A 27643-nucleotide genomic window follows, 5' to 3' on the forward strand; every position below is an offset into this window, starting at 1 on the left:
TGTTTTCATGTTTCCCAGATGGTAACACCTCTTGACTCACCCAACAGTCTCTATCAACCATGTCATATGCAGGGAACTAAGCTTCACTAGAGGTGAGAACACTAAAGGCCAGGTATAGCCTCCAGGTGCCCCAGGACTCTGTTTGGGGTGCAAGTGTCTGGAAAAATCCTGTGGTAGCTCTAGATGTGGCAGCCATCAGATAGCTTGCAATCAAAGTCAGTTCTCTGTCGTTCAAGGCAAACCAGATGGTGGAGAGAAGTAGTTCTTTCATTCAACAAACCTACAACAGAGGATAAAACACAGTCTGGCTGTCAGCACTTAGCAGTTGAATGGAGGAGACAGAGAGGGAACCTGCCAATTACCATAAATGTCATTATTGCAGTTGTTTAGAAAACCATCTTGGCGCCTCCGCAAACTCACTGACCGAGCCCGGTCACCATGTCTCCCATGAAGATAAGTCCCTTGAGGACTCAGGTTCTAAAGGATAGGATAGCAAAAACTGTAATGGAAAGTCATTAGCATTAATAGTAGGGAATTTCTGACTTATTAGATCCCCAGGATGGCCACCAGAGCTCCTGGAAACTCATCTCCTCTTCCCAGGGGCCACAGCGAAACCCCCATAGCATCTCATTCTGATTCTTGACTTAAGTGTTCTAATCTTACCGTCTATACAGCCACACCTCGCTGCCGACAACCTAGACAAAATTCACGACGAAAATGGCAACAATCTCTTACATGTGGCCGCATCGCAGGGACACGCCGAATGTCTGCAGCACCTCACCTCTTTGATGGGAGAAGATTGCCTCAGTGAGCGAAACATAGAGAAGTTGACTCCAGCGGGCCTGGCCATCAAGGTGATGATGGGTTGGGGGCTGGACCCGCCACCGCTAAAAGTTTCTGTTTTTGAAGATTCCTATTGAGCTAAGTTGGAGAGATGAGTACAGGAAGAGAGTAGCGTGATACATCAAGCAAATGGCAAATGAGCCTACTACATTTAAGAGAGTAATCATTTCAGGTACTAACTGCTTTGAGCTTTGGCGACTACATTCCAATTTATTGTGCAACGAGGGTAAACTTCAAGTCAGCTAATAAAGAGGAAGGAAAATGATCTATTGTGGTTCTCAGAACTTTCGTTATTCATGGTGACTGCAATTTAGATTTTAACCACACCTGGATTTATCTGCGACTGTTTCATGTTTTCCTAATGTGAGTATAATGAGCGAGACAAATGAGGAAAAGGTGTATTTTAAGGAAAGATAGCTCTCAGGAGTATTTCAGATAATAAAGCGGGCTTCTAACAGATCACATCTGAAGTGTAAATGTCTTCAGTACCAAGAGTTGTTTCGAATGTCAGGGCCTAGTTTTGTGTGTAGTGTCAACTGGGATGGAGTTAAAACTTAGAAATTGTGAGTCAAGGAAACATGGTCTTTTATAGCTCACTGCAGTGAGTGCCTCTGTAAAACATAACACGTCGCTAGAAGGTTAGCCATTAAACTACAATTACTTTTAGGATCTTTGGCAAATAAGTGTAGAATTCAGTCATATTTATGAAGAGGCCAGAAGCGAAGTTCAGGGAAATATAATACATCTTGTGCTTCTGCATATGTGCTCTGCTTTACATAATAGTTATGTCTTCTAAAAGCTGAATAATCATTTTTAGAAATGGAATTATTTTTGAAATTTACTAGGGGAACTTGCTAGTTAAAGAGATCCACTTGTGTATTCACTGAAGAACATGTTACATTTGAAAAACGAGTGATTGCTGGCCTACCTTAATGTATCTTTTATGCAAATCTGAATTTTTGCATCTTTAATTTATTTACCATTCAGTGAACTTTTTTTTAAAGATTTTATTTACTTATTTGAGAGAGAGAGAGAGACAGAGCATGAGTGGGGGAGGGGCAGGGAAGAGGGAGAAGCAAATTCCCCAATGAGCAGGGAACCCGAAGGGGAGCTCGATTCCAGGACCCTGAGATCATGACCTGAGGTGAAGGCAGACACTTAACCAACTGAGCCACCTAGGTGCCCTACCATTTAGTGAAGTTTTATGTATTAAAAGTTGTTTTTTGTTTTATTTAATTTTATTCAATGATAGTGTATTATTTCTAAGGTAGTATAGAAAATGATTTTTTTTTTTTAGAAAATAAGAGATCCAGGACCCTGATAGATATTGCTTTCCTTTAGTGAATGTTGCTATGTCACATTAGGCACTGAACTGCAAACATCCATCATGAAGAGAAATTAGATGGGAAGTCAAGGTGCAGTATAGTTGAGTTCAACAATGTGTACCAAGTCCACCAGGTACTGTGTTGGGTGATGACAATACAAATTTGAATGAGACCTAGTCCCTTTTCCTCAGAAGCTGATAGCCAGGTAGATAGGGCAGGTAAGTTACCAGTAACTCAAGTGCAGGATGGCAAATTCAGGATCTAGTCCTATATCAGAGTCCTGTGGCAAGACAGGGGTCAGATCTGGTCATCAATGGGTGTGGGTCAGTGATGAATAAAATATTCTTGCAATGCCAATAAATGTTGACATTAGCCTTGTTCTTTTAGTGTTTATAAAATACAGTGCTCATTAGCTTTCCTAACTGATGTTAAATTATGGAGTATATCATAGCCACATAGTTGGATGAGAAAGCTTTTTCTTCATTTATATACCTTAGTGCTTGTTTTCATGGATTAAGAATGTTCAGAGTAGGACAGTACATAAGAAACTTGGTGGTCATTAGACCAACCCTGGCTATAAATTCCTTCTATGGTATCCATATTGGTAATTCATTCTTAAACTCCTCCAGTCAATGTACTGCTATCATATAATCAGCATGTAACCTTGAACTGCAGTGGTTTTTGTTTCTTTGTTTTAATGAAGAACGCATATCAAACCCACTAGACTCAAAAGCTCTTATGGATTTGGGGGTCTCAGACCTTTCATATTTTTACTTCTGGACAATGATATGAGAAATGGAACTCTTCTTCTATTTCTTCATTTAATCTAGAATTTACAAAAGAAGTCAAAACAAATATTTTATAGTAAGTGCCACCCCCTTTGGGAATCTGGCCTCAGTCCATTCAGTGTCATTTGATAGACATTGGTGAAGTTGAGGGAGTTCTACTAAGTCATCATTCTTCTGTTTGAGGACCTTGTTTTGAACACCAGCGACCAACTGATAGTGTCTCACCTCATTAAGCATAGTTCTGAGAGCCCTGCTGTCATTAAAGACAACAAACTTGGTTCAAACGAGCAGAAGTCGCTGAGAGAATGTGACTCGGCTGACAGGAAGCAGAGTCAGAGATATGGTATCAAATAAAAAGATAACCTGAGAAAAGGGGCTTTGAAGGCTTAAGAACACCTCTTCCCTACCCTTAAACTCCTTAAATGGAACATAATAAATTCTTACCAGTTACATGCAGAATTTATTGAGAGTTTTCTGGGCAACCCAACACTAGATACTGTGGCAGTTCAGGACATTACTGAGTGCCCTTTGGGAACAGTTAAGCAAAATAACTGAAAAGAAAGATTTCTATACGGTGAGAGCAGTGTGTTTCTAAAAGGGGGCCAACACAATACATTGTTTTAGGAGTTAAGCAGACTTGGAGAGAAATAACCTTAATTTCTTTTTTATTTCTCATGCAGTCCTTCTGATTAAGCTCAAAGATAGCACATTTGTCTGATGAGAAAATGACTTCAAAGACATAACCTACTGACGTTCCTTTTTAACATCCAGTATGAGTGATCCCAGTTTCAGAGACTCCAGCAGGCAAAAATCTCCTGCTGAAATGTAATAACATTTTTTTGCTTTCTTGGTATTTCTATTTATGGCAAGCAATGTTGTGTTCAAGATCATAGTAGCAATATATTTCCTTCCGCCTTTATAGCAGCATTTTATTATTTAATACATTTATTCAAACGTTACCGTCTTGAATAACTAGACCTAACAGATATCTAACAGAACATTCTACCCAACAAAAGCAGAATACATGTTCTCCCCAAATACAGATGGAACATTCTCCAGAATAGACCATATATTGGGCCACAGAACAGGTCTCAATAAATATGAAAGGAATGAAATCATACAAAGTATGTCCTTTAACCATAAGGAAATGCAATTAGGAATCAAAACAGAAGGAAATTAGGGATACTCACAAGTATCTGGAATTAACACACGCCAAAATAATCATTTATCAAAGAAGAAATTACAAGGGAAACTGGAAAATAAAATGCATTCTATTATCATTTAAGGATGCAGCTAAAGCAATGCAGAGAGGGAAATTTATAGCCATAAATGCCAGTATTAAAAAAAAAAAGAAAAGGAGAGGCACCTGGGTGGCTCATGTCAGTTAAGCATCTGCCTTTGGCTCAGGTCATGATCCCAGGATCCTGGGATAGAGCCCCACGTTGGGCTCCCTGCTCAGCAAGGAGTCTGCTTTCCTCTCTCCCACTACCCCTTCCCCATGCTTGTGTGCTCTCTCTCTCAAATAAATAGATAAAATCTTTTTTTAAAAAAAAAGGGAAAAAGAAAGATCTAAAATTAATAGCTTAATCTTCTACCTTAATAAACTTGAAAAAGAATAGCACACTACATTCAAAGCAAGCAGAAGAGAAGAAATTTAAAAATTCAAGCAGAAATAAATGCAATAGAGAACAGAAAAAAGAAATAAAGTCAACAAAACCAAATCTGGTTGTATGAAAAGATTAAAGAAATTAGTAAACTTTTAGTTAGACCAAGAAAAAAAGAGACAAGACTCAAATCATTAAAATCAGAAATGTTGCCTCTTCTCTGTGTTCTGTGTAAATGCCAGTTGATATGAACTATCTTCCCTAGTAGGTGCTCACTATGGTTCCTATTCCTTTTTTTATTCAGAGGGAATAAAGCACATAGTATCAGTGGTTTTATTTTAATCTTGGTAGAAAACAGTTGGCATGCTCAAATTATGCAATTTGAAGAATGTCTATAATGAAGGATTCATGTACAAAAGGGTGATGGGTGGGGTGTAGGGAGCCCAAGAAGAAAAGTACAGTATCCTGGGGTAAGAGCAGAGCACTGTTCCCACCTGAGAGTCTGAAGGGGTTGGGGAGAGGCACAAGCTAGAGATGGCCAAATGGAAGAACTGGCTGATTTTTGACCTTTGACTGGTGGAGGGACACAGCAGCCAACGGCAACCCCATGGGAATTGGGAAAGCCAGGAAAAGAGGGGACCTCAAACTCATTCTCCTTTCCTGGTGTCCTGCCAACGCTCTCCATCAGCCAAACCCAGGGGGCAAGGGAGCCAGCCCATACAGACCTACCTCCCCTGGCAGCAATGACTGCAGAGGAAGGAGGAGACAGATCTGAAGTGGCACCTGGAAGCTATTCACCACCCACCTGATCTGGCTAGATTCCCCCAGTGGAAAGATAGTCTCTGCCTGTGAGCAGTTGAGAGTTGACTACTTGAAATTCCACTATCCAAATAGGTGTAGATGGAAAAGGAGTAGACTACCCCCCTTCTATCTTGTGTCTAGAATAAGCTTCCTGGACTCCATGGCATGGTAGCTCTTTTCTCTTGGGCTAAGGCCCCACACTGGGCAAACCAGGAAGGCAGCTGAATGTCTCATTTGTGTTAAAGAGGAGCTGGGAGAGTGCACTACTAGTAAAAGGTAACAAGTGTTGGGTGCTGAGTAAGCTCAGATGCTTTGTCTCATCTGCTGCTCATGAGGCAGTTAGTGCTATCCCTGCCATTTCACAGATGAGAAAACTGAGTATCAGAGAGGGAAGCAACTTGTTCAAGGTCTTGTAACTAAGTAGTGGATTGAAGATTTAAATTCGTTCCAAAGTCTGGGTCCTAATGACTAGGTTATATGTTTCACAGCTGCCTTCCTGGTTTGTACAGTGTGGGATCTCAGCACAGGAGGAAAAAGCCAGTGTAGAGATGGAGTCACCAAAGGCTTCAGGGAACATAGCATTTGAACCAATAGAATAATGAGGTTATTTTCTCTCTCTTTATTTTGGAATCCTACCATTTCAAATTCTCAAGGGTAAAAGCCTATTCTAAGAGCTAATGAATAAATAAATGTTGGTATATTCATACAATGGAATACTTGTCATCAGTAAAAAAGAACAAACCTTTCATACAAGCAGAAGCTTGGATGAATCTCAGAGGTATGAATGCCGAGGGACAAAGGTGAGACCCAAAAGACTCCGTACTCTATCCTGTTGTGATAGAAATCCTATCAGTGGTTGCCTGGGGCAAAGGTGAAGACCTCTGGAGACCAGAGGAATTGTAAAGATTTTGGGGAAAGGGGGGAATGGAAATGTTCTCTATCTTGATGGGAGCAGTAGTTACAAGAGAGTATATATTTGTCAAAATTCATCAAACTATATGCTTAAAAAGGGTAGAGTATATTTTATAGTATGCAAATTATACCTCAATAAAGTCATTTTAAACTAACTGATTACAATTATGAAAATGCATTTCAGTAAAAATTCCCCATCTGATTTTGAGCCAAAAGCACAGACCAGAGACAAAAAAGGTGATAGACTGCAAATAAATGAAGCCAAATAACAAGAACCAAAATTCACGTGATTTCTTCCCTTGGCAAAATTACCATCTATGAGGTATTTTTCAAACTTGAGTGACCTTGAATTTCTTTCTTTCTTCTTTTTTCCAATCTAGAATGGTCAGTTGGAGTGTGTCCGTTGGATGGTGAGTGAAACCGAAGCCATCGCAGAGCTGAGTTGTTCTAAGGATTTCCCAAGCCTTATTCATTATGCAGGTTGCTTTGGCCAGGTAGGAAGAATTTTTAATGATCAGGTTTATAAGCCATCATTTCCTTGTAGTAATTTTTAATGAAAAACATGTTTAAACAACCTAAATAGGGCGCCTGGGTGGCTCAGTTGGTTGAGCGACTGCTTCGGCTCAGGTCATGATCCTGGAGTCCCGGGATCGAGTCCCACATCGGGCTCCCTGCTCAGCGGGGGGTCTGCTTCTCCCTCTGACCCTCTTCCCTCTTGTGCTCTCTGTCTCTCATTCTCTCTCTCTCAAATAAATAAATTTTAAAAATCTTTTAAAAAAAAACAACCTAAATATTCCCTAATAAGATATTGGCTAAATAACGAAACTATATACCTATAATGGAATTTTATGGGAAAACATGGTCATTATATAATATTAAAATGTATGATACAAAACCATTCATATTAATTTGGTACCAACTTTGAATTCTGGAGAGAGAAGAAAAGAAGTAGGTCATAAGACTCGGGAAAAAAAAAAAAACTGTGTCACAACATGTTCATAGGAGTTATCACTCAGGGTGGAATTAGAAGTCGCTTTTATCTTCCTTATATTTTTCAGTATTTTCCAAATTTTCTACAATAAATGCATTTAACTTTTGTCAAAAGAGAAAGTGATAAACTTTCTTGTACCCAGCATTAAAAGGAAAATCTTCAGTAAGATTTTCTTCAGTAAGATTAAGTAAAATCTTATTTAATTAATTAAGTTAATTAAATTAAACTAGAATTAATTCAGTAAAATCTTCAGTAAGATTAATTAAGGAAGTCTCTCTCTATTAAAGATGAGCAGACACACTAACTGGATGAGTCTCAGTTACAACCAGTTCCTACATTAGGAAATCCCTGTGTGAGTAATTGATGTACAAAGATCACAGTCCAGGGTATGGAGTAGAAAAAATCCTCAGTAACTCCCTTTGAGAAGGATAAGTATAAATTACATATTTTTTTTAAGTTGGAACCACAAAATGCCAATCTCAGTCTTAAAAATAAATAAATAAAGTCAGCACTGTATTAAAATAGATTTAATCATATTTGTTTGTGGCAAAGAAAATTGCTTCTCATGCATATAACCATATCCCCTTTGGCTTCATAAACTTTCCCAGTGGCAGTAAATCGTGGTATTGTCAACAAGAGATTATGCTTTTTCGAGCATGACAATCTCAAGTTCAAAAAATACCCGTGGAGAGTATTACTACAGTCTTTCTTTAGTGGGAGTCCATGTTAGGTGATAGCTTATTTTCTGCCATGGTAACTTCGGTTTATATATATACTAATATGTAATATGTATTAATATTATATTCATGTGTAATATATGTATAATATGTAATATGTTACATTAATGTGTGATATTAATATATAATATAATTACATACTAATTATAGTTACCATGTTATTATATTAATAATTATAGTCATATTAATATGTAATATTTCCTTTATGTGCCAGGCACCAGGCCATTGGATTTTGCATACATTCCTTATTCCTTAGAACAACCCTGTTGGATCCTATTGACTTATTCCTTAGAACAACCCTGTTGGATCCTATTACCCATTCTGTAGATGAGAGTGAAGAAAGAAATTTAAGTGACTTACACATGTTCCAGTGCCTAGTAAGGAACGATTGTGTCTCAGCTCAGACCCTGTGACTTCAGGATCAGATCCTGTCTTGTGTCCGCCTGTGTGTGTAGATAATTGTATGGCGTGTTTATAGCAGCATTGATCTAGCCGAGGAAGGCTTTTTTTTTTTTTTTACAATTTTAGCTAACAACACACTGTGATACACAGCTCATTGAAGAAGGGAGTATCTGGTACTAAATTTATTAGATGAAGAAAGGAGCAGGAAGAACATTTAAAATTTGTCAAAGCCACTGTCTTTGAAATAATCACTCCGTTTTCTCTGTGTACTGTCCTTGAGAGCCCCAGCCATGGTTTCCTACCAACAACCATAATAGTTAATAAGCATTTGCAAAGGATGCCCTTTTTTTGCTTACACTGGCAAAGGGGAGAATAGAATTTTTGAATGACCAGAAGAATGTCATCACTGATAATCTTCATAAATCACTTGCAGTCTAAAACAGAATGTTATTTATTCCCGAACTGTCTGAATAATTGTCTCATGTCCCTGGCTTCATTTTGCTTATCCTTATTCCTCACGAGGAATTTTCGATACCAATGGAAAGGCTAACTGTACTTTTGGTAGAGCTTGCCGAAGAAAAGGAGGAGAGGATTGCGTTGCCCTTCTGAGCCTCTAAGGAAACAGTTGGGCCCCCGGGCCTTCTTTGTCTCGGGAAATGCTGCTTAAAGCCTGCCAGTTTCTCTGTTCAGCTCTCACAGTGGGTTTCTCATAATTGTGAAGCATTGGGACAGAACCAGAGCAAAGTGCCCTTTCTGGAACTGGTTGGGTGATGGCGTGGCTTGCTTGACAGGACTCGAGGAAAACCCTGAAACGGGTGACCTAGTCGAAGAGCCATGTCAGGCATTTGCCTCATGCCAGTTATCAGTCTCCAGGTTGTTATTTCAAGCTGACAAGCATTGTTAATGACCTCGAGGCCAGCTGTGAGCAGGGCCAGCCCAGCGGCGCCCGTAGGAGAGCATTCCTACCCAAGTGGAAAGCGTAGAAGCCCTTCCGAACTGTGAATTCTCTTCTGTCCAGCCATCCTGCATCGGCTGCAGGCACTTACGTAACAGATAACCTGTGGCGATGCTGAACTTGGAACCGGGACAAGGCTAATATTTTCACAAGGAAGACTGTTACTGAACAGTTTTCTAATGGATTCAGCACATGCAAGTTTTTCCTCCATCAGGCAGGCACTCGAGTGTGCTCTGGTTTTGTTCCTTGAGTAAATACCTCTGGAAAGGATAGTGCCGAGCAAAAGTCCTCTTTCGGTTTATTTTCATTGCCCTCTGCCCCTATATAGATTCTTAAAGAACGTGCTTTCTTTGACTCCCAATTTGTGTCCCTTTCCTTGTAAAAATTACCTTAAAGACTCCGGTACCGCAGGGCAGCCCGCAGTTTTTAGTGGTCTCCTGGAGTGATACCTCTTCGGGTGATAGGAATTGATTTTCCTCATCGTGACACGTGAAGTCTCAGAGGGTGCAATTACTTCATGGCCTGAGTGTCCCGAGCAGAGCTCACTGCAGGGAGCGCCAAGGCGAGAGCCATGGGGGGACTCAGGCATAAAGCAGGGATGTCCTCCAGTCGGCCCTCTTTGCTGGCCCATGAAAGAGATGTTGCTGGCCCAACAATGGAGACAGACTTGTCTGCAGTCAGAGCCACCAGCGGTGGGACCCGGGCTGTTGTCTTTCAACACGAGGGTTCTGACGGTCTCGTCCCTGCTCCCAGCAAAGCTGTTGGCCTCAGCTGCTCAGGGGGGCTTCGGCCTGTTCCACGCTGGACATCAGTTCAGTGGGCTCTGTGTTACTTTCAGCATCAAACCTGCTGATCATTTTGCTCCCGAATCTTCCCTGTGACTCTGAGTAAGAAGATCCTGCTACAGAAACAACCTCCATCGTAGCATTCGGCATATACCAAGAACACCTTTGGCTGTACTGTGTGCATTCTCCCATTTTAAATGTTTGCCCTAATACAGATCCAAAAAAAAAAAAACAAAACAAAACAAAAAAACAAAAAGGGGGGGGGGGGGGGGGGGGTGGACACTTTCTGAAAAAAGGAAAGACTCAGCAGTTCCTACAAATGGTCACGAACAGTGACAGGCAGGCTAGCAAGAGGGATTCTTCCTTCCACAGGCTGTGTGTTACTGTTTTTCCACGATTCAAAAGGCAGAATATTCTGTTGACTTCACTGTTTCACCGTCATGGGGTAGAAATAAGCAAACAACCCGGAAAGTGCTGGGATTGCAGATGAAAGCAAAATAGAAAAATCTTTGATTAGCTTGGGCATCCATCTGCTCTCCGAGGACAGCTCTTTCAAAAGGCCTAAGCAACACTGAGCTCCGCGAACCCACACACTGAGGGGCTGTTAACCATGCTTTCTGGGACCCAAGGGTGGTCACCGTGCAAAATGAGCGTGTCCATTATGGAATCAAGGGTTGCAGGTCAGTGAGCGGTTGCGGACATTCATACTCAGTAGACGGAAAGGAGAGACCTGGAGAATGTGGACTCCATGTCTGGGTTTAAATCCGAGCCCTACCACTTACTAGCTCGGTGGCCTTGGAGACATTTATTTATTTTTTTATTCTTATGTTAATCCCCATACATTACATCATTAGTTTTAGATGAAGTGTCCCATGATTCATTGTTTGTGCATAACACCCAGTGCTCCATGCAGAATGTGCCCTCCTCAATACCCACCACCAGGCTAACCCATCCTCCCACCCCCCTCCCCTCTAGAACCCTCAGTTTGTTTTTCAGAGTCCATCGTCTCTCATGGTTCATCTACCCCTCCGATTTCCCCCGCTTCATTCTTCCCCTCCCGCTACCTTCTTCTTCTTCTTCTTTTTTTTTTTCTTAACATATATTGCATTATTTGTTTCAGAGGTACAGATCTGAAATTCAACAGTCTTGCACAATTCACAGTGCTTACCAGAGCACATACCCTCCCCAGTGTCTATCACCCAGTCACCCCATCCCTCCCACCCCACCCCCCACTCCAGCAACCCTCAGTTTGTTTCCTGCGATTAAGAATTCCTCATATCAGTGAGATCATATGATACATGTCTTTCTCTGTTTGACTTATTTCACTCAACATAATACCCTCCAGTTCCATCCACATCGTTGCAAATGGCAAGATCTCATTCCTTTTGATGGCTGCATAATATTCCATTGTATATATATACCATCTCTTCTTTATCCATTCATCTGTCGATGGACATCTTGGCTCTTTCCACAGTTTGGCTATTGTGGACATTGCTGCTATAAACATCGGGGTGCACGTAGCCCTTCGGATCCCTACTTTTGTATCTTTGGGGTAAATACCCAGTAGTACAATTGCTGGATCATATGGTAGCTCTATTTTCAACTTTTTGAGGAACCTCCGTACTGTTTTCCAGAGTGGCTGCACCAGCTTGCATTCCCACCAACAGTGTAGGGGGGTTCCCCTTTCTCCGCATCCCCGCCAACATCTGTCGTTTCCTGACTTGTTAATTTTAGCCATTCTGACGGGTGTGAGGTGGTATCTCATTGAGGTTTTGATTTGGATTTCCCTGATGCCAAGCGATATTGAGCACTTTTTCATGTGTCTGTTGGCCATTTGGATGTCTTCTTTGGAAAAATGTCTGTTCCTGTCTTCTGCCCATTTCTTGATTGGATTCTTTGTTCTTTGGGTGTTGAGTTTGATGAGTTCTTTATAGATTTTGGATACTAGCCCTTTATCTGATATGTCATTTGCAAATATCTTCTCCCATTCTGTCGGTTGTCTTTTGGTTTTGTTGACTGTTTCCTTTGCTTTGCAAAAGCTTTTTATCTTGATGAAGTCCCAATAGTTCATTTTTGCCCTTGCTTCCCTTGCCTTTGGCGATGTTTCTAGGAAGAAGTTGCTTCGGCTGAGGTCAAAGAGGTTGCTGCCTGTGTTCTCCTTTAGGATTTTGATGGACTCCTGTCTCACATTGAGGTCTTTCAACCATTTGGAGTCTATTTTTGTGTGTGGTGTAAGGAAATGGTCCAGTTTCATTCTTCTGCATGTGGCTATCCAATTTTCCCAACACCATTTGTTGAAGAGACTGTCTTTGTTCCATTGGACATTCTTTCCTGCTTTGTCAAAGATGAGTTGACCATAGAGTTGAGGGTCCATTTCTGGGCTCTCTATTCTGTTCCATTGATCTGTGTGTCTGTTTTTGTGCCAGTACCATGCTGTCTTGATGATGACAGCTTTGTAATAGAGCTGGAAGTCCAGAATTGTGATGCCGCCAGCTTTGCTTTTCTTTTTCAACATTCCTCTGGCTATGCGGGGTCTTTTCTGGTTCCATACAAATTTTAGGATTATTTGTTCCATTTCTTTGAAAAAAGTGGATGGTATTTTGATGGGGATTGCATTGAATGTGTAGATTGCTCTAGGTAGCATTGACATCTTCACAATATTTGTTCTTCCAATCCATGAGCATGGAACATTTTTCCATTTCTTTGTGTCTTCCTCAATTTCTTTCATGAGTATTTTATAGTTTTCTGAGTACAGATCCTTTGTCTCTTTGGTTAGATTTATTCCTAGGTATCTTATGGTTTTGGGTGCAATTGTAAATGGGATCGACTCCTTAATTTCTCTTTCTTCTGTCTTGTTGTTGGTGTATAGGAATGCCACTGGCTTCTGTGCATTGATTTTATATCCTGCCACTTTACTGAATTCCTGTATGAGTTCTAGCAGTTTTGGGGTGGAGTCTTCGGGGTTTTCCACATAAAGTATCATATCATCTGCAAAGAGTGAGAGTTTGACTTCTTCTTTGCCGATTTGGATGCCTTTGATTTCTTTTTGTTGTCTGATTGCTGTGGCTAGGACTTCCAATACTATGTTGAATAGCAGTGGTGATGGTGGACATCCCTGCCGCGTTCCTGACCTTAGGGGGAAAGCTCTCAGTTTTTCCCCATTGAGAATGATATTCGCTGTAGGTTTTTCATAGATGGCTTTTATGATATTGAGGTATGTACCCTCTATGCCTATACTCTGAAGAGTTTTGATCAAGAAAGGATGCTGTACTTTGTCAAAAGCTTTTTCTGCATCTATTGAGAGGATCATATGATTCTTGTTCTTTCTTTTGTTAATGTATTGTATCACATTGATTGATTTGCGGATGTTGAACCAACCTTGCAGCCCAGGGAGAAATCCCACTTGGTCGTGGTGAATAATCCTTTTAATGTACTGTTGGATCCTATTGGCTAGTATTTTGGTGAGAATTTTTGCATCCATGTTCATCAGGGATATTGGTCTGTAATTCTCCTTTTTGATGGGGTCTTTGTCTGGTTTTGGGATCAAGGTAATAATGCTGGCCTCATAAAATGAGTTTGGAAGTTTTCCTTCCATTTCTATTTTTTGGAACAGTTTCAGAAGAATAGGTATTAATTCTTCTTGAAATGTTTGGTAGAATTCCCCTGGGAAGCCATCTGGCCCTGGGCTTTTGTTTTTTGGGAGATTTTTGATGACTGCTTCCATTTCCTTAGTGGTTATAGGTCTGTTCAGGTTTTCTATTTCTTCCTGGTTCAGTTTTGGTAGTTGATACATCTCTAGGAATGCATCCATTTCTTCCAAGTTATCGAATTTGCTGGCATAGAGTTGCTCATAATATGTTCTTATAATTGTTTGTATTTCTTTGGTGTTGGTTGTGATCTCTCCTCTTTCATTCATGATTTTGTTGATTTGGGTCATTTCTCTTCTCTTTTTGATAAATCTGGCCAGGGGTTGATCAATCTTGTTAATTCTTTCAAAGAACCAGCTCCTAGTTTCGTTGATCTGTTCTACTGTTCTTTTAGTTTCTATTTCATTGATTTCTGCTCTGATCTTTATTATTTCTCTTCTCCTGCTGGGTTTAGGTTTTATTTGCTGTTCTTTCTCCAGCTCCTTTAGGTGTAGGGTTAGGTTGTGTACTTGAGACCTTTCTTGTTTCTTGAGAAAGGCTTGTATTGCTCTATACTTTCCTCTTAGGACTGCCTTTGCTGCATCCCAAAGATTTTGAATAGTTGTGTTTTCATTTTCATTGGTTTCCATGAATTTTTTTAATTCTTCTTTAATTTCCTGGTTGACCCATTCATTCTTCAGTAGGATGCTCTTTAGCCTCCATGTATTTGAGTTCTTTCCGACTCTCCTCTTGTGATTGAGTTCTAGTTTCAAAGCATTGTGGTCTGAAAATAGGCAGGGAATGATCCCAATCTTTTGGTACCGGTTGAGACCTGATTTATGACCTAGGATGTGATCTATTCTGGAGAATGTTCCATGGGCACTAGAGAAGAATGTGTATTCCATTGCTTTGGGATGGAATGTTCTGAATATGTCTGTGAAGTCCATTTGGTCCAGTGTGTCATTTAAAGTCTTTATTTCCTTGTTGATCTTTTGCTTAGACGATCTGTCCATTTCAGTGAGGGGGGTGTTAAAGTCCCCCACTATTATTGTATTGTTGTCGATGTGTTTCTTTGCTTTTGTTATTAATTGCCTTATATAATTTGGCTGCTCCCATGTTAGGGGCATAGATATTTACAATTGTTAGATCTTCTTGTTGGATGGATCCTTTAAGTAGGATACAATGTCCTTCCTCATCTCTTATTACAGTCTTTGGTTTAAAATCTAATTTGTCTGATATAAGGATTGCCACCCCAGCTTTCTTTTGGTGTCCATTAGCATGGTAAATGGTTTTCCACCCCCTCACTTTCAATCTGGGGGTGTCTTTGGTTCTAAAATGAGTCTCTTGCAGACAGCATATCGATGGGTCTTGTTTTTTAATCCAGTCTGATAGCCTGTGTCTTTTGATTGGGGCATTTAGCCCATTTACATTCAGGGTAACTATTGAAAGATAGGAATTTAGTGCCATTGTATTGCCTGTAAGGTGACTGTTACCGTATATGAGACATTTATTTTTTTAAGAAATGATCTCTTTGAACCTCAGTTTCCTCATCTCTAACATGGAGATAAAAGAACCTACTTCACAAGGCAGCTCTGGGGACTAAGTGGAAAAAAGCCACATGACGCATTGCCTATTGCTGGCACGTAGTAGACATAAATATTGGTTCTTTGGATTATTGGATGTCTCCCAATTTCCTATTTTTATTGATATCAATATTGTTCAATTTACTTATTTCACCATAAATAAAACATTAGGGAAACTTGGCAAAAAAATATTTAGGCCTTAACCTATTGAAGACATCCTTGGATATACTTTTTTTTTTTCACACGTTACTATCTCTGAATTCTACATTTATCTTATAATAAAGGACACCATGAAATTATGGCTGGCCACTTTCTTACACTTTACCATCTCAAAAACCAGACTGAATCATACAATTGATGGTGTATTAGATTTGATGACATATGATTGCAGAAAAAGCTGCCTCCTTTAGAACTTAACGTTTGTAACGAAAACTGTAGAGATTTTATTGATGCCAGTAATAAACCCGTGCACCCTTTTCCATTACGTTTTTTATTAGACTTTGTCCAGAAAATCTTGTGAATTACATGTGTTAATCGCCTCATTAAACAAATTACATTGCCTTTAAGAACACACAAAATACTCCAATAAAGCAGGTTCCCCAAAGAGCAGAAAATCCCCAGAAGAGGAAACCAGGACATGAAGGAAGTTTTTAGTCAAAAGGTGAAAATTGAATGTACTGATGAGTGTGTGGGTGGATGGGTAGAATGTTAAGTTGGAAAGGCATTCTTATTAAGGCATTCCGTAAAACGGAAATAAGAGAGAAGGGCCTCTCCATCCACGTGACTGCATCAGATGTTCTCTGAAAGCAATACTTAGGGAAAATGAAAATCAGAAATTACATTCTGCTTTGAACATCTCCATGACGCATGCACACATGCACACACAGAAAGAGAGTGCTGAATGTCTAAGGAGAGAGGTAGACCTCACTGCATGTATATTTATTACACATATACATTCATAAGGCCCTTCTTGGTTGGAGAAGATAGTTGTATTTGTTCTCCTTACTAGATATTTCTCTGGTAAGTCGCTGTTTGAATTTTTGGACCATCGATTTCTGCTGGCATGTTCTCCAGAATCAGAGCAGAAAGCAGCATTTCTCTGAGAGGGGATGCTAAATATGCTCTTATCAGAACCCAGGAATTCAAGATCTTTTGTTTCCATGAAGTTTATCAGTGAACAGGCTGGTTACGTCACTTCTTACTAAAGTAAATTGCTCACTGCAGAACGCGAAACTGAATTTGAGGTGCTGGGCAAAGACATGCCTGTTCTGAACAGTAGAATAATGGTTTTACTTTATGTAAGTCTTGCATATTGAATTGGGTAAGATCCTTAATTATCAGGAAGAGTTTTTCATGCCATCAGAAGAAAAAAAGGCAGGTTATTGAACAATCCGGGCTGAACCTGACTCGGAAGACCATCGGGAGCTAAGGTAGCTCTTGGCCTCATACAGACCTTGGCCTGTTTGCCCAGATTTTCAAGCCCCTGCAAAGTCCAGGTCTCTAGATTCTTCTCCATATTTCAACACAGGGAAAATTCCCAGTCTTATGAAATGCAGTATTCCATTTCCTACAACCCTGTTATTACAAGTCAAAACAATGTGAATGATAGTAAAGGGCATTTTCTGTCCAGGTAGAACACCATTATCCACTACACTATTAATTTGAGTCTGAAAAATATGAAAGTATGCCTGACAAGCAGGTTCATATAGAATATTCCTAACTATCTTGCATTCCTTTGAGCTTGACTTGCTGAAGAATAGAGTTGCTAGAATAGCAGAGAATATATACTTGTCTTCTTTGGCTTTCTGATATGTAAAACAAGGGTGTTTGAATTGGATAATTCCTGAAGTCTCTCCCACTCTGCAATTTTAAGATTCTATGATTTATATCACAGAGCAAGCCAAGTCACCACACGCTTGAGAACAAGCCACTGAGGTGGCAGGACTGTCCTTGTCACTGGTTGTGGCATGGTGACCTGCCCTCTTGCTGTTTCCAGATCTTCGCCATTGACTTCAAACCTGTGGGGTTATGTTTTTTATTCTGAGATATGTCCACTCACCCAAATCTTTTAAGGAGTTAAGATCCCATGGTAGAATCATCTGTCTCCAAGTCAGAGTCATACCATTTTTCCCCTTCCTAATTAGGAAAAATAAAGAAAGTTGTTCTACCTTGTGCATAGGAAACATCACCACCCACTCTGGTCCAAATATCAGCCCCAACTTTCTCCAAGTTTGCCTCAGAAGAAGAGGACAAGCATGTCAGCATACCCTGATCCAGATTCTCATTCCCAACCCTGGCCTCCAGGCTCTGCTCCACCTCATTCTCCAGGGACCTTGAGGGTTTCATGTTCTTCAGGGTCTGTCTGCTTTTGCAGCTGACACTCACCCTGCATTCCCTGGGTACCTTCTTGATAGGTGATAGGCATTGATTACATGTTTCCCTTCTTGTTCTTTGGGGGTCTTACTCCCTGCTCGCTCACATGGGAAGAGTGTGGTGCAAATGTTCATTCTGTCCCTGATGTTGCCAATGCCTTCATAAACAGTGCCCTGCTCCCCCCACGAGGGGTGAACCATGAAAGGGGTTGGCTGTTTTTATCCAACATTCTTTTAGCAGATTAGTTGGCATGTTCAGAAGGTGAAGGCAAATTTAATCCAGAAAAGTATAAAAGTTCATGACCAGTCCGAGCAAGTAACTGGAAAAAAAAGAGAAACCTTTAAAAGGCTAAGGAGAGATTCAAGGCTATTTCAAACACATGATCATCTTTTTAAATGTCAAATTCCACTCACTAAACTTCATGCTGTTGTTTTTACCACTCTCGTGTTTTTTTAACATTATATTTAATTCATCTATTTTAAAACAGTGAAATCCCATCCCCCTGCTTTCTCCTGAGGCCAAACATAACATGAAAATACCACAAAATACTCAGTGGGTAAAAGGCAAACGGATTTTGACAACACGCTGAGCGCACTATGTCTTTGCTCTTGAAAGGTTGCCTTCAGAGTGTCGGGCACCCTCCATTTAACAGGGAATAAGGGAAGCCTTTACCTTTAAAACCCCACCAACATCTGGTCAGAAAAATCAGGAGGGTCCTGGTTTTCTCTCGGTGAGGTTATCTTATACTTAGCCACTTAAGCTCTTGCTTCTCTCTGTCAGCCTGTTGATTGCAGGAGGTCTGGGATCACGAAGGCATGGTCGAAGCATTATCAACTTCAAAGGAGAAGCTGGTTCTCTTAATGCCTGAGGTTTTATAATAATATTCCTGCACCCTAAAGATAGTATAACAAAGTAGCAAAAACATTGCCTTGTCATCAAAAGACTTAGATTCTGGTCCCCGCTTTCAATCTGTCTAGCTGTGTCACTTTGAGGAACTACTCAAACGTTCTACTTTTACATCTATAGAATAACTAAAACGAGAGCATTTCTGACATAACTCCCCGCTCTTAAAATTCTCTGAGCGTTCCTCTTTCATGGACTTTGAGTCAGAGAGATGCATGGATTTTCAGTTCAGAAGGAAGGGTATTTTCTGCTGATACGATAAACCTGGTTGTATGTAAGCTTCCCACGTCAGAGTTTTGTTTCCCTCTGTCTTTATTTCAGACTTGCTGCATAATATTCCATTAATTGCAACTATCTTTATGTTTATAGGAAAAAATTCTTCTTTGGCTTCTCCAGTTTATGCAAGAACAGGGCATCTCCCTGGATGAAGTGGACCAAGATGGCAACAGTGCCGTCCACGTAGCCTCCCAGCACGGCTTTCTCGGGTGCATCCAGGTACACAGGCCCTGCTGCTTTGAGGAGACAAATGAGTTTATCAAGTAATGAAACCAAAAAATTGGAAATTTTGTGTACTGGAAGACATGTGTGGATTAAGTCAGCTTTTTCTGTTGTAGTAGATCGTAAGGAATTAAGTTGATATACTCGTATTTCCAGAAACTCACAGAAATGTCAGCATAAAGAGCCGTACGAGTTTCTCGTTGAGTGTTGCAGGATGTCGAAAGGGACTGCAGATGGAGGGCTGTGGGTTCCCCCCTTTCTCTGGGGCAGGGCAGAGCTTCTAGAATGCCTTCAGAAAGCCCCAGAACTGGTTACAGGGAGGCCTCAGGTATTACTGTTGCTCCCCTCAGCCCACGGGCCAGCTAGGCAGGGTGGCCAGCCTGTCCAACCAACAGCCTCAGGTGGCCTCCTCCTTGTAGTCCTACCTGCCTCACAGGTGTTACCATGGTCTGTGTGTGCAAGGATGTGGGGTTGGGGAGCAGAGCCCCAGGAGAGGGGGGTAGGTTCTGCCCCCTGCCGCCAGCCACCTGAGAGAGTATCCACATGCTGCTTAGATCATGTGGAGTTCCCACAAGAAGAGTCGGAATCTCTCCCCTCCACCCAGTGCTTTGGTGAATGAAGCTGAGCCAAACCCAGTGCCGCCATCACAATAGCATGTGGCTAAAAGCCCAACGAGGGTCCTCAGGAGTATGAGGAACATGTGAATATAAAAAGCAGATAGATCCCTTGACTTAAAAAAAAAAAATGTTAAGGCCCTGAATGACAAAGCAAAGAGAGAAGGTGACCAACGAGGAGGAGGAGGAGCAAGAAGAGTGACCGTGTGCGGGAAGGAAAGGCTCTATTTAGATTTAGCCTGGAATTTGATTTATGAATGCGTCATTACCAGCGCCAGAACAATCACACCATTGTTATCGTGGAAAATGACCCAGCATCTGTGGACGTGTTCCCACATCTGCCTGAGGTGTAGGAAAGCCCTTTCCTGACTGACAACGTAGGGCCGAAGGCCGTGAGAAAAGAAACTGCTTTTCACCTCACTGAGCTCATGCAGTTCAGAATAAGCTATGCGTATACAGCAACTCTAAGAGAGCAGCATCTTTTGTTGCCTTACTATATGTTGTTTCTTTTATTACAACTCAGCGTGCTGATTTAACAGGCACTTACTGACGTCCTACTGTGCGCAGGGTAGACTGTATCCAAAAAAGAAAATCGGGCAGTGAGAACCGGTTGTTTAGGAAGGTAGAAGAGACTCTGAAGATGACAGGAGCGGATCTGGAAAAGCTGTCGGCGTGAAAGGCAAGAGACTAATAAAAGCAAAAGGCAGAGGTAACAGCAGAACGCTCTCTAGAGCTTTTGCCCTTTGGAGAACGAAGGGATAGGAAATATTCCACGTGTCTGGACGTTTCCCCACTAATGTTGGCAACACGTGCATCTTCTCATTTAAGGCACCACGTTGTAAAAGCAGTGATGAGAACCCAGAGCCGAGAAAAGAGAGAAATTTAAATTATTACCAGGATCTACGGAAGATGAAAGGAGTAGCGTGACTTTCTGTGGAGGAAAAGTAATTGAACATAACCAAAAACTTCACTTTTTTTTCCATTTAACAAAACACTCTAATATTTACTAGTCTTGAACTTTTTTTTTATCAGCTAATAAGTGACTGAAAGCCAAAGAAAACCAGCTGATAGCACTAATTCTGTTTGAGATTTCAGTCATTTTTCTTTTATATGCAAAGAGAGGCTATCTGTGCTTTTGGGCCATTCATCTCTCCACTTAACACAAATGATATTTTTGGCACTAGATACCGTGGCTGTGGAAACTTGGATAATCTTGGAAGCGGGTCTATCCACTGAGTGTGAGATTTAAAAAAAAAAAAGAAAAGAAAAGACACAGAGAGACTGAGAGTAGAACAGGATGTGAGCAAAGGCCCTTTTGAGAGGCGGCAGAGACTGAGTCTAGGAAACTCTGGAAGGGAAATGGCGGAGGCCAGAGTCAAGGGAGTGGGATCAGTGAGTGTTGACAGGGACACTCTGGGCAGGCTGTTGTGACCTCTGAGTTTAAGCAATCTGGGAACTTAAAAATCCTAAGTGTAACTTTTGGGAACAATAGTACCTTTTACTCATATAAACCCAGGGGTCAAGTCTCATCTTGATAGTGTCCAAGGATGTGTCAGATTGTGGCAGCTGATTAATATTGATGTAACAGCTTTCTGTGGCATCTCATGTCACCACAGTATAAATAGAAAAGAATTTTGATTTTTTTTTTTAATTAGCGATGTCAACCGTGGTCCATCAAGTCTCTCTTCCTTACTAACGATGCCTTGGTCAGATTCCGTAACTTTCTGCTTGCTTGTGCCTTAACATTGACTCCAAACCAGTTTAAAATCTTGGCGTTACTGCTGAATCAAAGTATTCTCCTCTCCAGCCCAGATTAGACTCGGGGTTTAAGGGACCGAGCCGTGATTGGCTTTGTACACCTCACCTTAACTCCTGTTCTCCTCTCTCTGCTGGGCTCAGTGTTGGAGACAAGGAGGAGGGAGGAGAGAAAAGTTAACCGTCTCTTTGGCAGAGGTCATGGCACTCTCCCTGAAAGCTGTAATTCCTTCTCTGGCTCACGGTGGTGGGCCACTGATGTCCTCTGTGGCAGCCTTCAGGTGCTGACCCTCTGTTGGGCCTGATGGGTGAGGTCTTCAGAGGGCTCTCTGGAGCCTCCCTCCCCACTGATACCTGACCTGGGAGATCTGGCCCCCACTTTACGGCCTCCTCCTCCCATACAGCCCCCCTGCCTATATCACGCCCACTGCTCTTTCTGCCGAGAACCCTCTCCTTCCGTAGTGGGGTGATAGCAAGCTCACCCCAAGCCCCCTTCTACGACGTCTCCTCAATCCATGGGTCATATCCTTGCCAGACACATGGTGGGAGTGTGGGCTGCCCCACACACAGCCCCTGCAGGTCATTTCTCTCCAGTGCTTTTTATTTCTGATGGGGTAGGCTCAGCAACAGGCCACATGTGCTTCCCAAGCAAATAGGAACAGGTAAACAAAACCCCACTCTCTCCTTGCAGGTGTCCCCAACTTTCTGGGCCCACCCACTGAAAGGAACAAAGCAGCTCACCCAGGAGACAGCCCCCTCAGGACAGCAGCAGGGTCTGCCCCTCACAGCTGGCTCCTCCAAGGCTGGGTGGGTTGGTAGCCCTGGGACAGGATCTGTTGCATGTGTGAAGGCTCTGAGGGAAGTATCTGATACCAACCCCTACAAAGCCACCAGAGGCTCTCTTTTGTATGTGATGATACCCTTCGCCCCCCTCCCCACCCTGCCATGGTCTCTGGTAACTGGTACTGGACTAGCAGGAAAAGTTCCATTCACCTTTCTCTTCCCGTCATTCCAAAATGTCGCCAGGGAGCTCTTGTAACGATCCCATGCCTCTGCACGTTCCCACAGACATTGGTGGAATATGGAGCAAACGTTACCATGCAGAACCATGCGGGGGAAAAGCCGTCCCAGAGCGCCGAGCACCACGGGCACACGCTGTGCTCCCGGTACCTGGTGGTGGTGGAGACCTGCATGTCGCTGGCCTCCCAGGTGGTGAAGCTAACCAAGCAGCTGAAGGAGTAAGTGGCCCATTCCGTCCCTGCGAACCAAGTCGGGCTGGTCCTCACTTGGCTCAGGTTCGAGCCCGGTGCCGGTTGTCTGGAGAATTCCTAGCCTTCTGCCCATCTCCTTTTCCTCTTCCACCCCAAGTCCTGCCAGCCGGCATCCACATGATGGGTGCATCTGTGCAGAGGAAGGAGGATGCTTCCACAAGCAGACAGTGCAGAGCAAACTCCGTGAGCAGGGAATGTGAGGCACATTGGATGAGAGACAGCCTCTCTCCGCGTGCGCAGCTCACGGCCCGATGACTTAGGTACACACACGCATCGTCCCCAAACTTCTGTCCTTTACCTTCTAAGAAATCATAAAAAGCCTGAGAGAGAAGAAGGAAAAAAAAAAAACTAGACATGGGCCAGTTTCTCAGGTTTTCAACAAAAAATGTGTATTTGGGGAATTACAGACAGGCCATCTGACAACAGTCACCAATGTTAAGATTTACAAAAATGAAGCCGACGATTCCTGAGTCCTCGGAATGGAAAATAGCGTTCAGACAGCGCGATGTTACTTAAAACCCTCTTGGTCTAGATGGAGTCAGTTCTGTTCTTGATGAGATTATCAAACTGGTAGCCATTGCCTATGGAGATGTCAGGGAGCATTTCTGGGAGGTTGTCATGATATGCCTGACGACGGGGGAACAGAGGAGAAGTCATCAGGTAGGTCTCTAGCGGTCCTAAGAATCAAGGAGCCGACACCACCTGAGAGGACTAAGGTCAGCCCTTAGCAAACACACCAGTCAAAGTACAGTTGCATATTGGAGAGGGATTCACTGAAAATCCCAATTGGTATTCAAAGTCATGTTGACCGATTAAGAGGATAAACCCGAAAAGTTAAATTTTAGAAGCAAAATAGGGAGTGTCTTAAATTATTTTTAAAAATACTCTTTTCGGGGGCACCTGGGTGGCTCAGTTGTTAAGCATCTGCCTTCGGCTCAGGTTATGGTCCCAGGGTCCTGGGATTGAGCCCCGCGTTGGACTCCCTGCTCTGCGGGAAGCCTGCATCTCCCTTTCCCACTCCCCCTGCTTGTGTTCCCTCTCTTCCTGTGTCTCTCTCTGTCAAATAAATAAATAAAATCTTTAAAAAATATATACTCTTTTTGGGGCACCTGGGTTGCTCAGTCAGTTAAGCGTCTGCCTTCAGCTCAGGTCATGATCTTGGGGTCCTGGGATCGAGCCCCGCATCGGGCTCCCTGCTCTGCGGGAAGCCTGCTTCTCTCTCTACCCCTCCCCCCCGCTCGTGATCTCTCTCACGCTCTTTCTCTCTCAAATAAATAAAATCTTAAAAAGTAAAAAAATAAAAAATACTTTGTTTCCTTTTGAAAAGAGACCTACGATGGCTGGGAGGCCTTCGCTAATCATGCAACAGTATGACAAGCCCTTAGACCCTCGGGCTCTTCTCTAAGCTGGGAGAAACCTTCATCTGTCCACTTCCACCCTCTCACCCCGGAGACCAGGTCTCTGTCCCCTCCCACCCTCCCCCTACTAGAGTACGCACTTTAATGAGTTGGTTAGGATTTTACTAGACACAAATAAGGTTTAAAAATTAAATATAAAAGGGGTTCCCTCCAAGCGTCCTCTGCCCTGTTATACAAAACTCCCCTGGGGCGGGTGAATTAAATAAGCTTCAAGGACTTAATGCAATTGAAGGGAAAATACACACAAACTCACAACTCAATAAGTTGCCTTTCCACAGCGAACACACTTGTACATATGTTTTTATGTGCATGTGTAAGTATTTGTAAAGTTAAGTTCCTAGAAAGGGAATTGCTAAAACACAGGGCATACACATTTAAAATGTGGATAGATGTTGCCTGATATCCTTCCAGAAATGTGGCAATATCCTTTCCCCCCTGGGTAGTGTATGGACATATCCATTCAGAGGAGCTTTAAAATAGTCCAAGAGAATGTTTTTTTTTTTTTTTCCTTAAGATTCATACTCAGAGGAAAGATCACAAAACACTGTCCTCCATCCTGTACCATGGAGTCTGTGAGCTGTTCATGAGCTATAATACTGTTTTATTGGTGAACTCTTCAAGGTCAGGGTCTTGGCTGCCCCCTCTGTTGATGGGCCCAGAATAAAATACACAAGTACGCTAATAGATAACAGTTCTTCCATTGTCTCCGAAGCTGAATGCTGTAGACAATTATGGTGAGGCCAGTGACAAGATAAAATATGAGAGGTTAGGCTGGAGACCCCCGTTTTTTACTTACCGTGTGCCTCAGTGAGATTGGCAGAACTAGAAGTGAACAGGGAAGTCCACTGGGTTTGGGCACTGTAGCCTGTGCCCTTCAGGCTCCAGGGCACCCCCAGCACAGAAAGGTACAGGAGGAGGGCAGCACAGAAAGGTACAGGAGGAGGGATGAGAACCACAAGTTTTTCCAGTCCAAAATTCTGAGTGAGAGACAGTCCAGAGTGCCTTTTCCTGCCAGAAAGCCTTTCTACTAACTCTTTACAGTTAATAAACGTTAACTACTGTTTAAAAAGTGGCGACCTTCAGCTCTGTTAGAGGTCCTGATGTACAAGCCTAGATATTACAGGTTGAATTATGCCATCCCGCCCCCAAAGAATAGGATAGAGTTTTAACCCCTCGTACCTCAGATTATCCACTTATTTGGAGATAGGGTCTTTACAGAAGGAGTCAAGTTAAAATGAGGTCATGAGGGTGTGTCCAAATCCAGTATCACTGGCGTTGTCATCAAAGGGGGAAATTTAGGGGTGCCTGGGAAACTCAGTCAGTTAAGCATCTGCCTTCGTCATGACTCAGGTCATGATCTCGGGGTCCTGGGATTGAGCCCCGTGTCGGGCTCTCCGCTCAGCAGCAAGTCTGCTTTTCCCTCTCACTCTCCCTCTGTGATCTCTCTCACTCTCTCTCTCAAATAAATAAATAAATCTTTAAAAAGGGGGGGATTTAGCTGTGGAGGCAGACACACACAGGGAGAACACTGGGTGAACATGAAGTCAGGGATCAGAGTGATGCGTCCCCAAGCCAAAAGCGCCAGCAAACCACCAGAAACAAGGAGAGAAGCAGGGAACAGCCTCCCTCTCAGCCCTCAGAGGAAACCAATACTGCCAACCCCTCGGTCTCAGACTTCCAGCCTCCAGAACTGTGAGAAAATAAAGTTCTGTTGTTTTAGCCACCCAACTGATGGTACTAGGTTAACAACAGCCCCAGCATGGCATATGCCCATCTATGTTTTCATGTTTCATATGCTTTTACATAATCATATTTCACATGATCATGTGTTTAAAATTGGGCAGTCCTTGCTGAGGGTCTTCTTTAGAATCTAGAGAGTAGAGTCCTTTTTTTTTTTCCCCATTCATACATGGAATTCCAATCATCAGTCAACCCAATCGCCCCCAAATAGTTTTCTTAACTGTACCATAATTCACTTTGACACTTCACAAACCCTTTAAAAGTAGACTGTAATCTTGCTTCATCTACTTTAGCTCCTCACTATTGTTCTTAAAAATTTGACTGGCAGTACCAGCTTGCAAAGTGGGAAAAGTAGAATGTACTTTAGTTTTTTATTCTTTCTTTAGAATAAGGGTTAGCCAACTATAGACTATGGGCCAAATCCAGCCTGTCTGTTTTTGTAAATAAAATTTTATTGGAACCCAGCCACACACACACAATCATTTACCTTTCATGTAGGGTTGATTTCATGCTACAAAAGCAGAGTTGATTAGTTATGACATAGGCCATATGACTCACAAGCCTAAAATATTTACTCTCTGACCTTTAGGGGAAAGTTTGCTGGCTCCTCCTTTAGACAATTAGTTTTCAGTAGGTGAGTCACAGAATGAGTGAGACAAATTGAAATCATAGACATTTCTTGTCTTAGGGATACAATGTTAGGACTAAGACTGACCATGTCTGAAAAACAGAGTACTCGGGGAGATGGAAGGGTGTCATCCCAGTCTGATCTCACAGAATTAGAGTTAGGTGGCCAATGGTTGTTGAGTATGTGCAGTGACACTTGGCAAGGAGAACAGTGGGCTTCCTCAAGCCCAGATCTAAGGTCCCGTGGTCATTTTAAGAACACTTGCAACTCGGGGCACCTGGGTGGCTCAGTCAGTTAGTGTCTAATATTCTTATATTCCCCTTACAGCTCTATAGTTCCAAAGACTGGCATGGGTCTCCAGATTAAAATCGAGGTGTCCACAGGCCACATTCCTTTCTGGAGGCTCTGGGATGGGTCTGGTTGCAGGATCAGTTCCTTGTGGTCGTAAGACCGAGGTCCCCTTCTTTTGCTGGCTGTCAGCAAAGGGGCATTGCCAGTCCTTAGAGGGCACTGCATTCTTTGGCTCATGGCCCCTTCCTTCGTCTTCAGAGCCAGTAACCACAGATGAAGTCTTCACACTTTGAGTGGCTCTGACCTCATCTTCTACCTCCTCCTCACTGTTAAAGATTCGTGATTAGATTGGATAAACCATAATAATAATAATAATAATAATAATAATAATAATCCAGGATAATCTCCCTGTTTTCCTATCAGATTATAAAGGATCTTGATTCTGTCTGCAACACTAATTCCCTTTTGCCACCAAAGGTAACATAGTCCCACCTTCCAGGGATTAGAATGTGATAGACCTCTTGAGGTGGGGGTGTCAGCACACTAATCCTAGAGTTCAGTAAATACTGCTATTCTTCTAAAGTCAGAATCAGTTGGCTTCACTTTTCTCAGGTTCTGTAATATGCTTTCTAAACTGATTTCAATTTCTGTGACCTGTGGCTTTTAACTGATTTTCTTAAATTTGAAACACATGCTCTTATCTCCAGAAGAAAATGAGTGTTGCCATACGTGTTTCCCTTCATGTAAGAAAATACCAAGTTATTTCATGGTTTTTACCCAATACGGAAATAGCTGTGTTG

At 42.2% G+C, this 27643-nt stretch overlaps 1 protein-coding gene across 2 annotated transcripts in view; it reads left to right on the plus strand.

The window, feature by feature from the left end:
• Positions 1-27643, plus strand: part of SNCAIP (synuclein alpha interacting protein) — a 161141-nt gene that overhangs the window by 118685 nt on the left and 14813 nt on the right. For both annotated transcript variants that reach the window (XM_035013989.1, XM_035013988.1), the window contains exons 5-8: positions 675-854; positions 6654-6767; positions 18998-19123; positions 22564-22733. In XM_035013989.1, the coding sequence (XP_034869880.1) occupies positions 675-854; positions 6654-6767; positions 18998-19123; positions 22564-22733 (590 nt within the window). The remainder of the gene's footprint in view (positions 1-674; positions 855-6653; positions 6768-18997; positions 19124-22563; positions 22734-27643) is intronic.

The sequence above is a fragment of the Mirounga leonina genome, unplaced genomic scaffold, assembly GCF_011800145.1.
Source record: "Mirounga leonina isolate KUSES-001 unplaced genomic scaffold, KU_Mleo_1.0 Mir_168, whole genome shotgun sequence".
NCBI lineage: Eukaryota > Metazoa > Chordata > Mammalia > Carnivora > Phocidae > Mirounga > Mirounga leonina.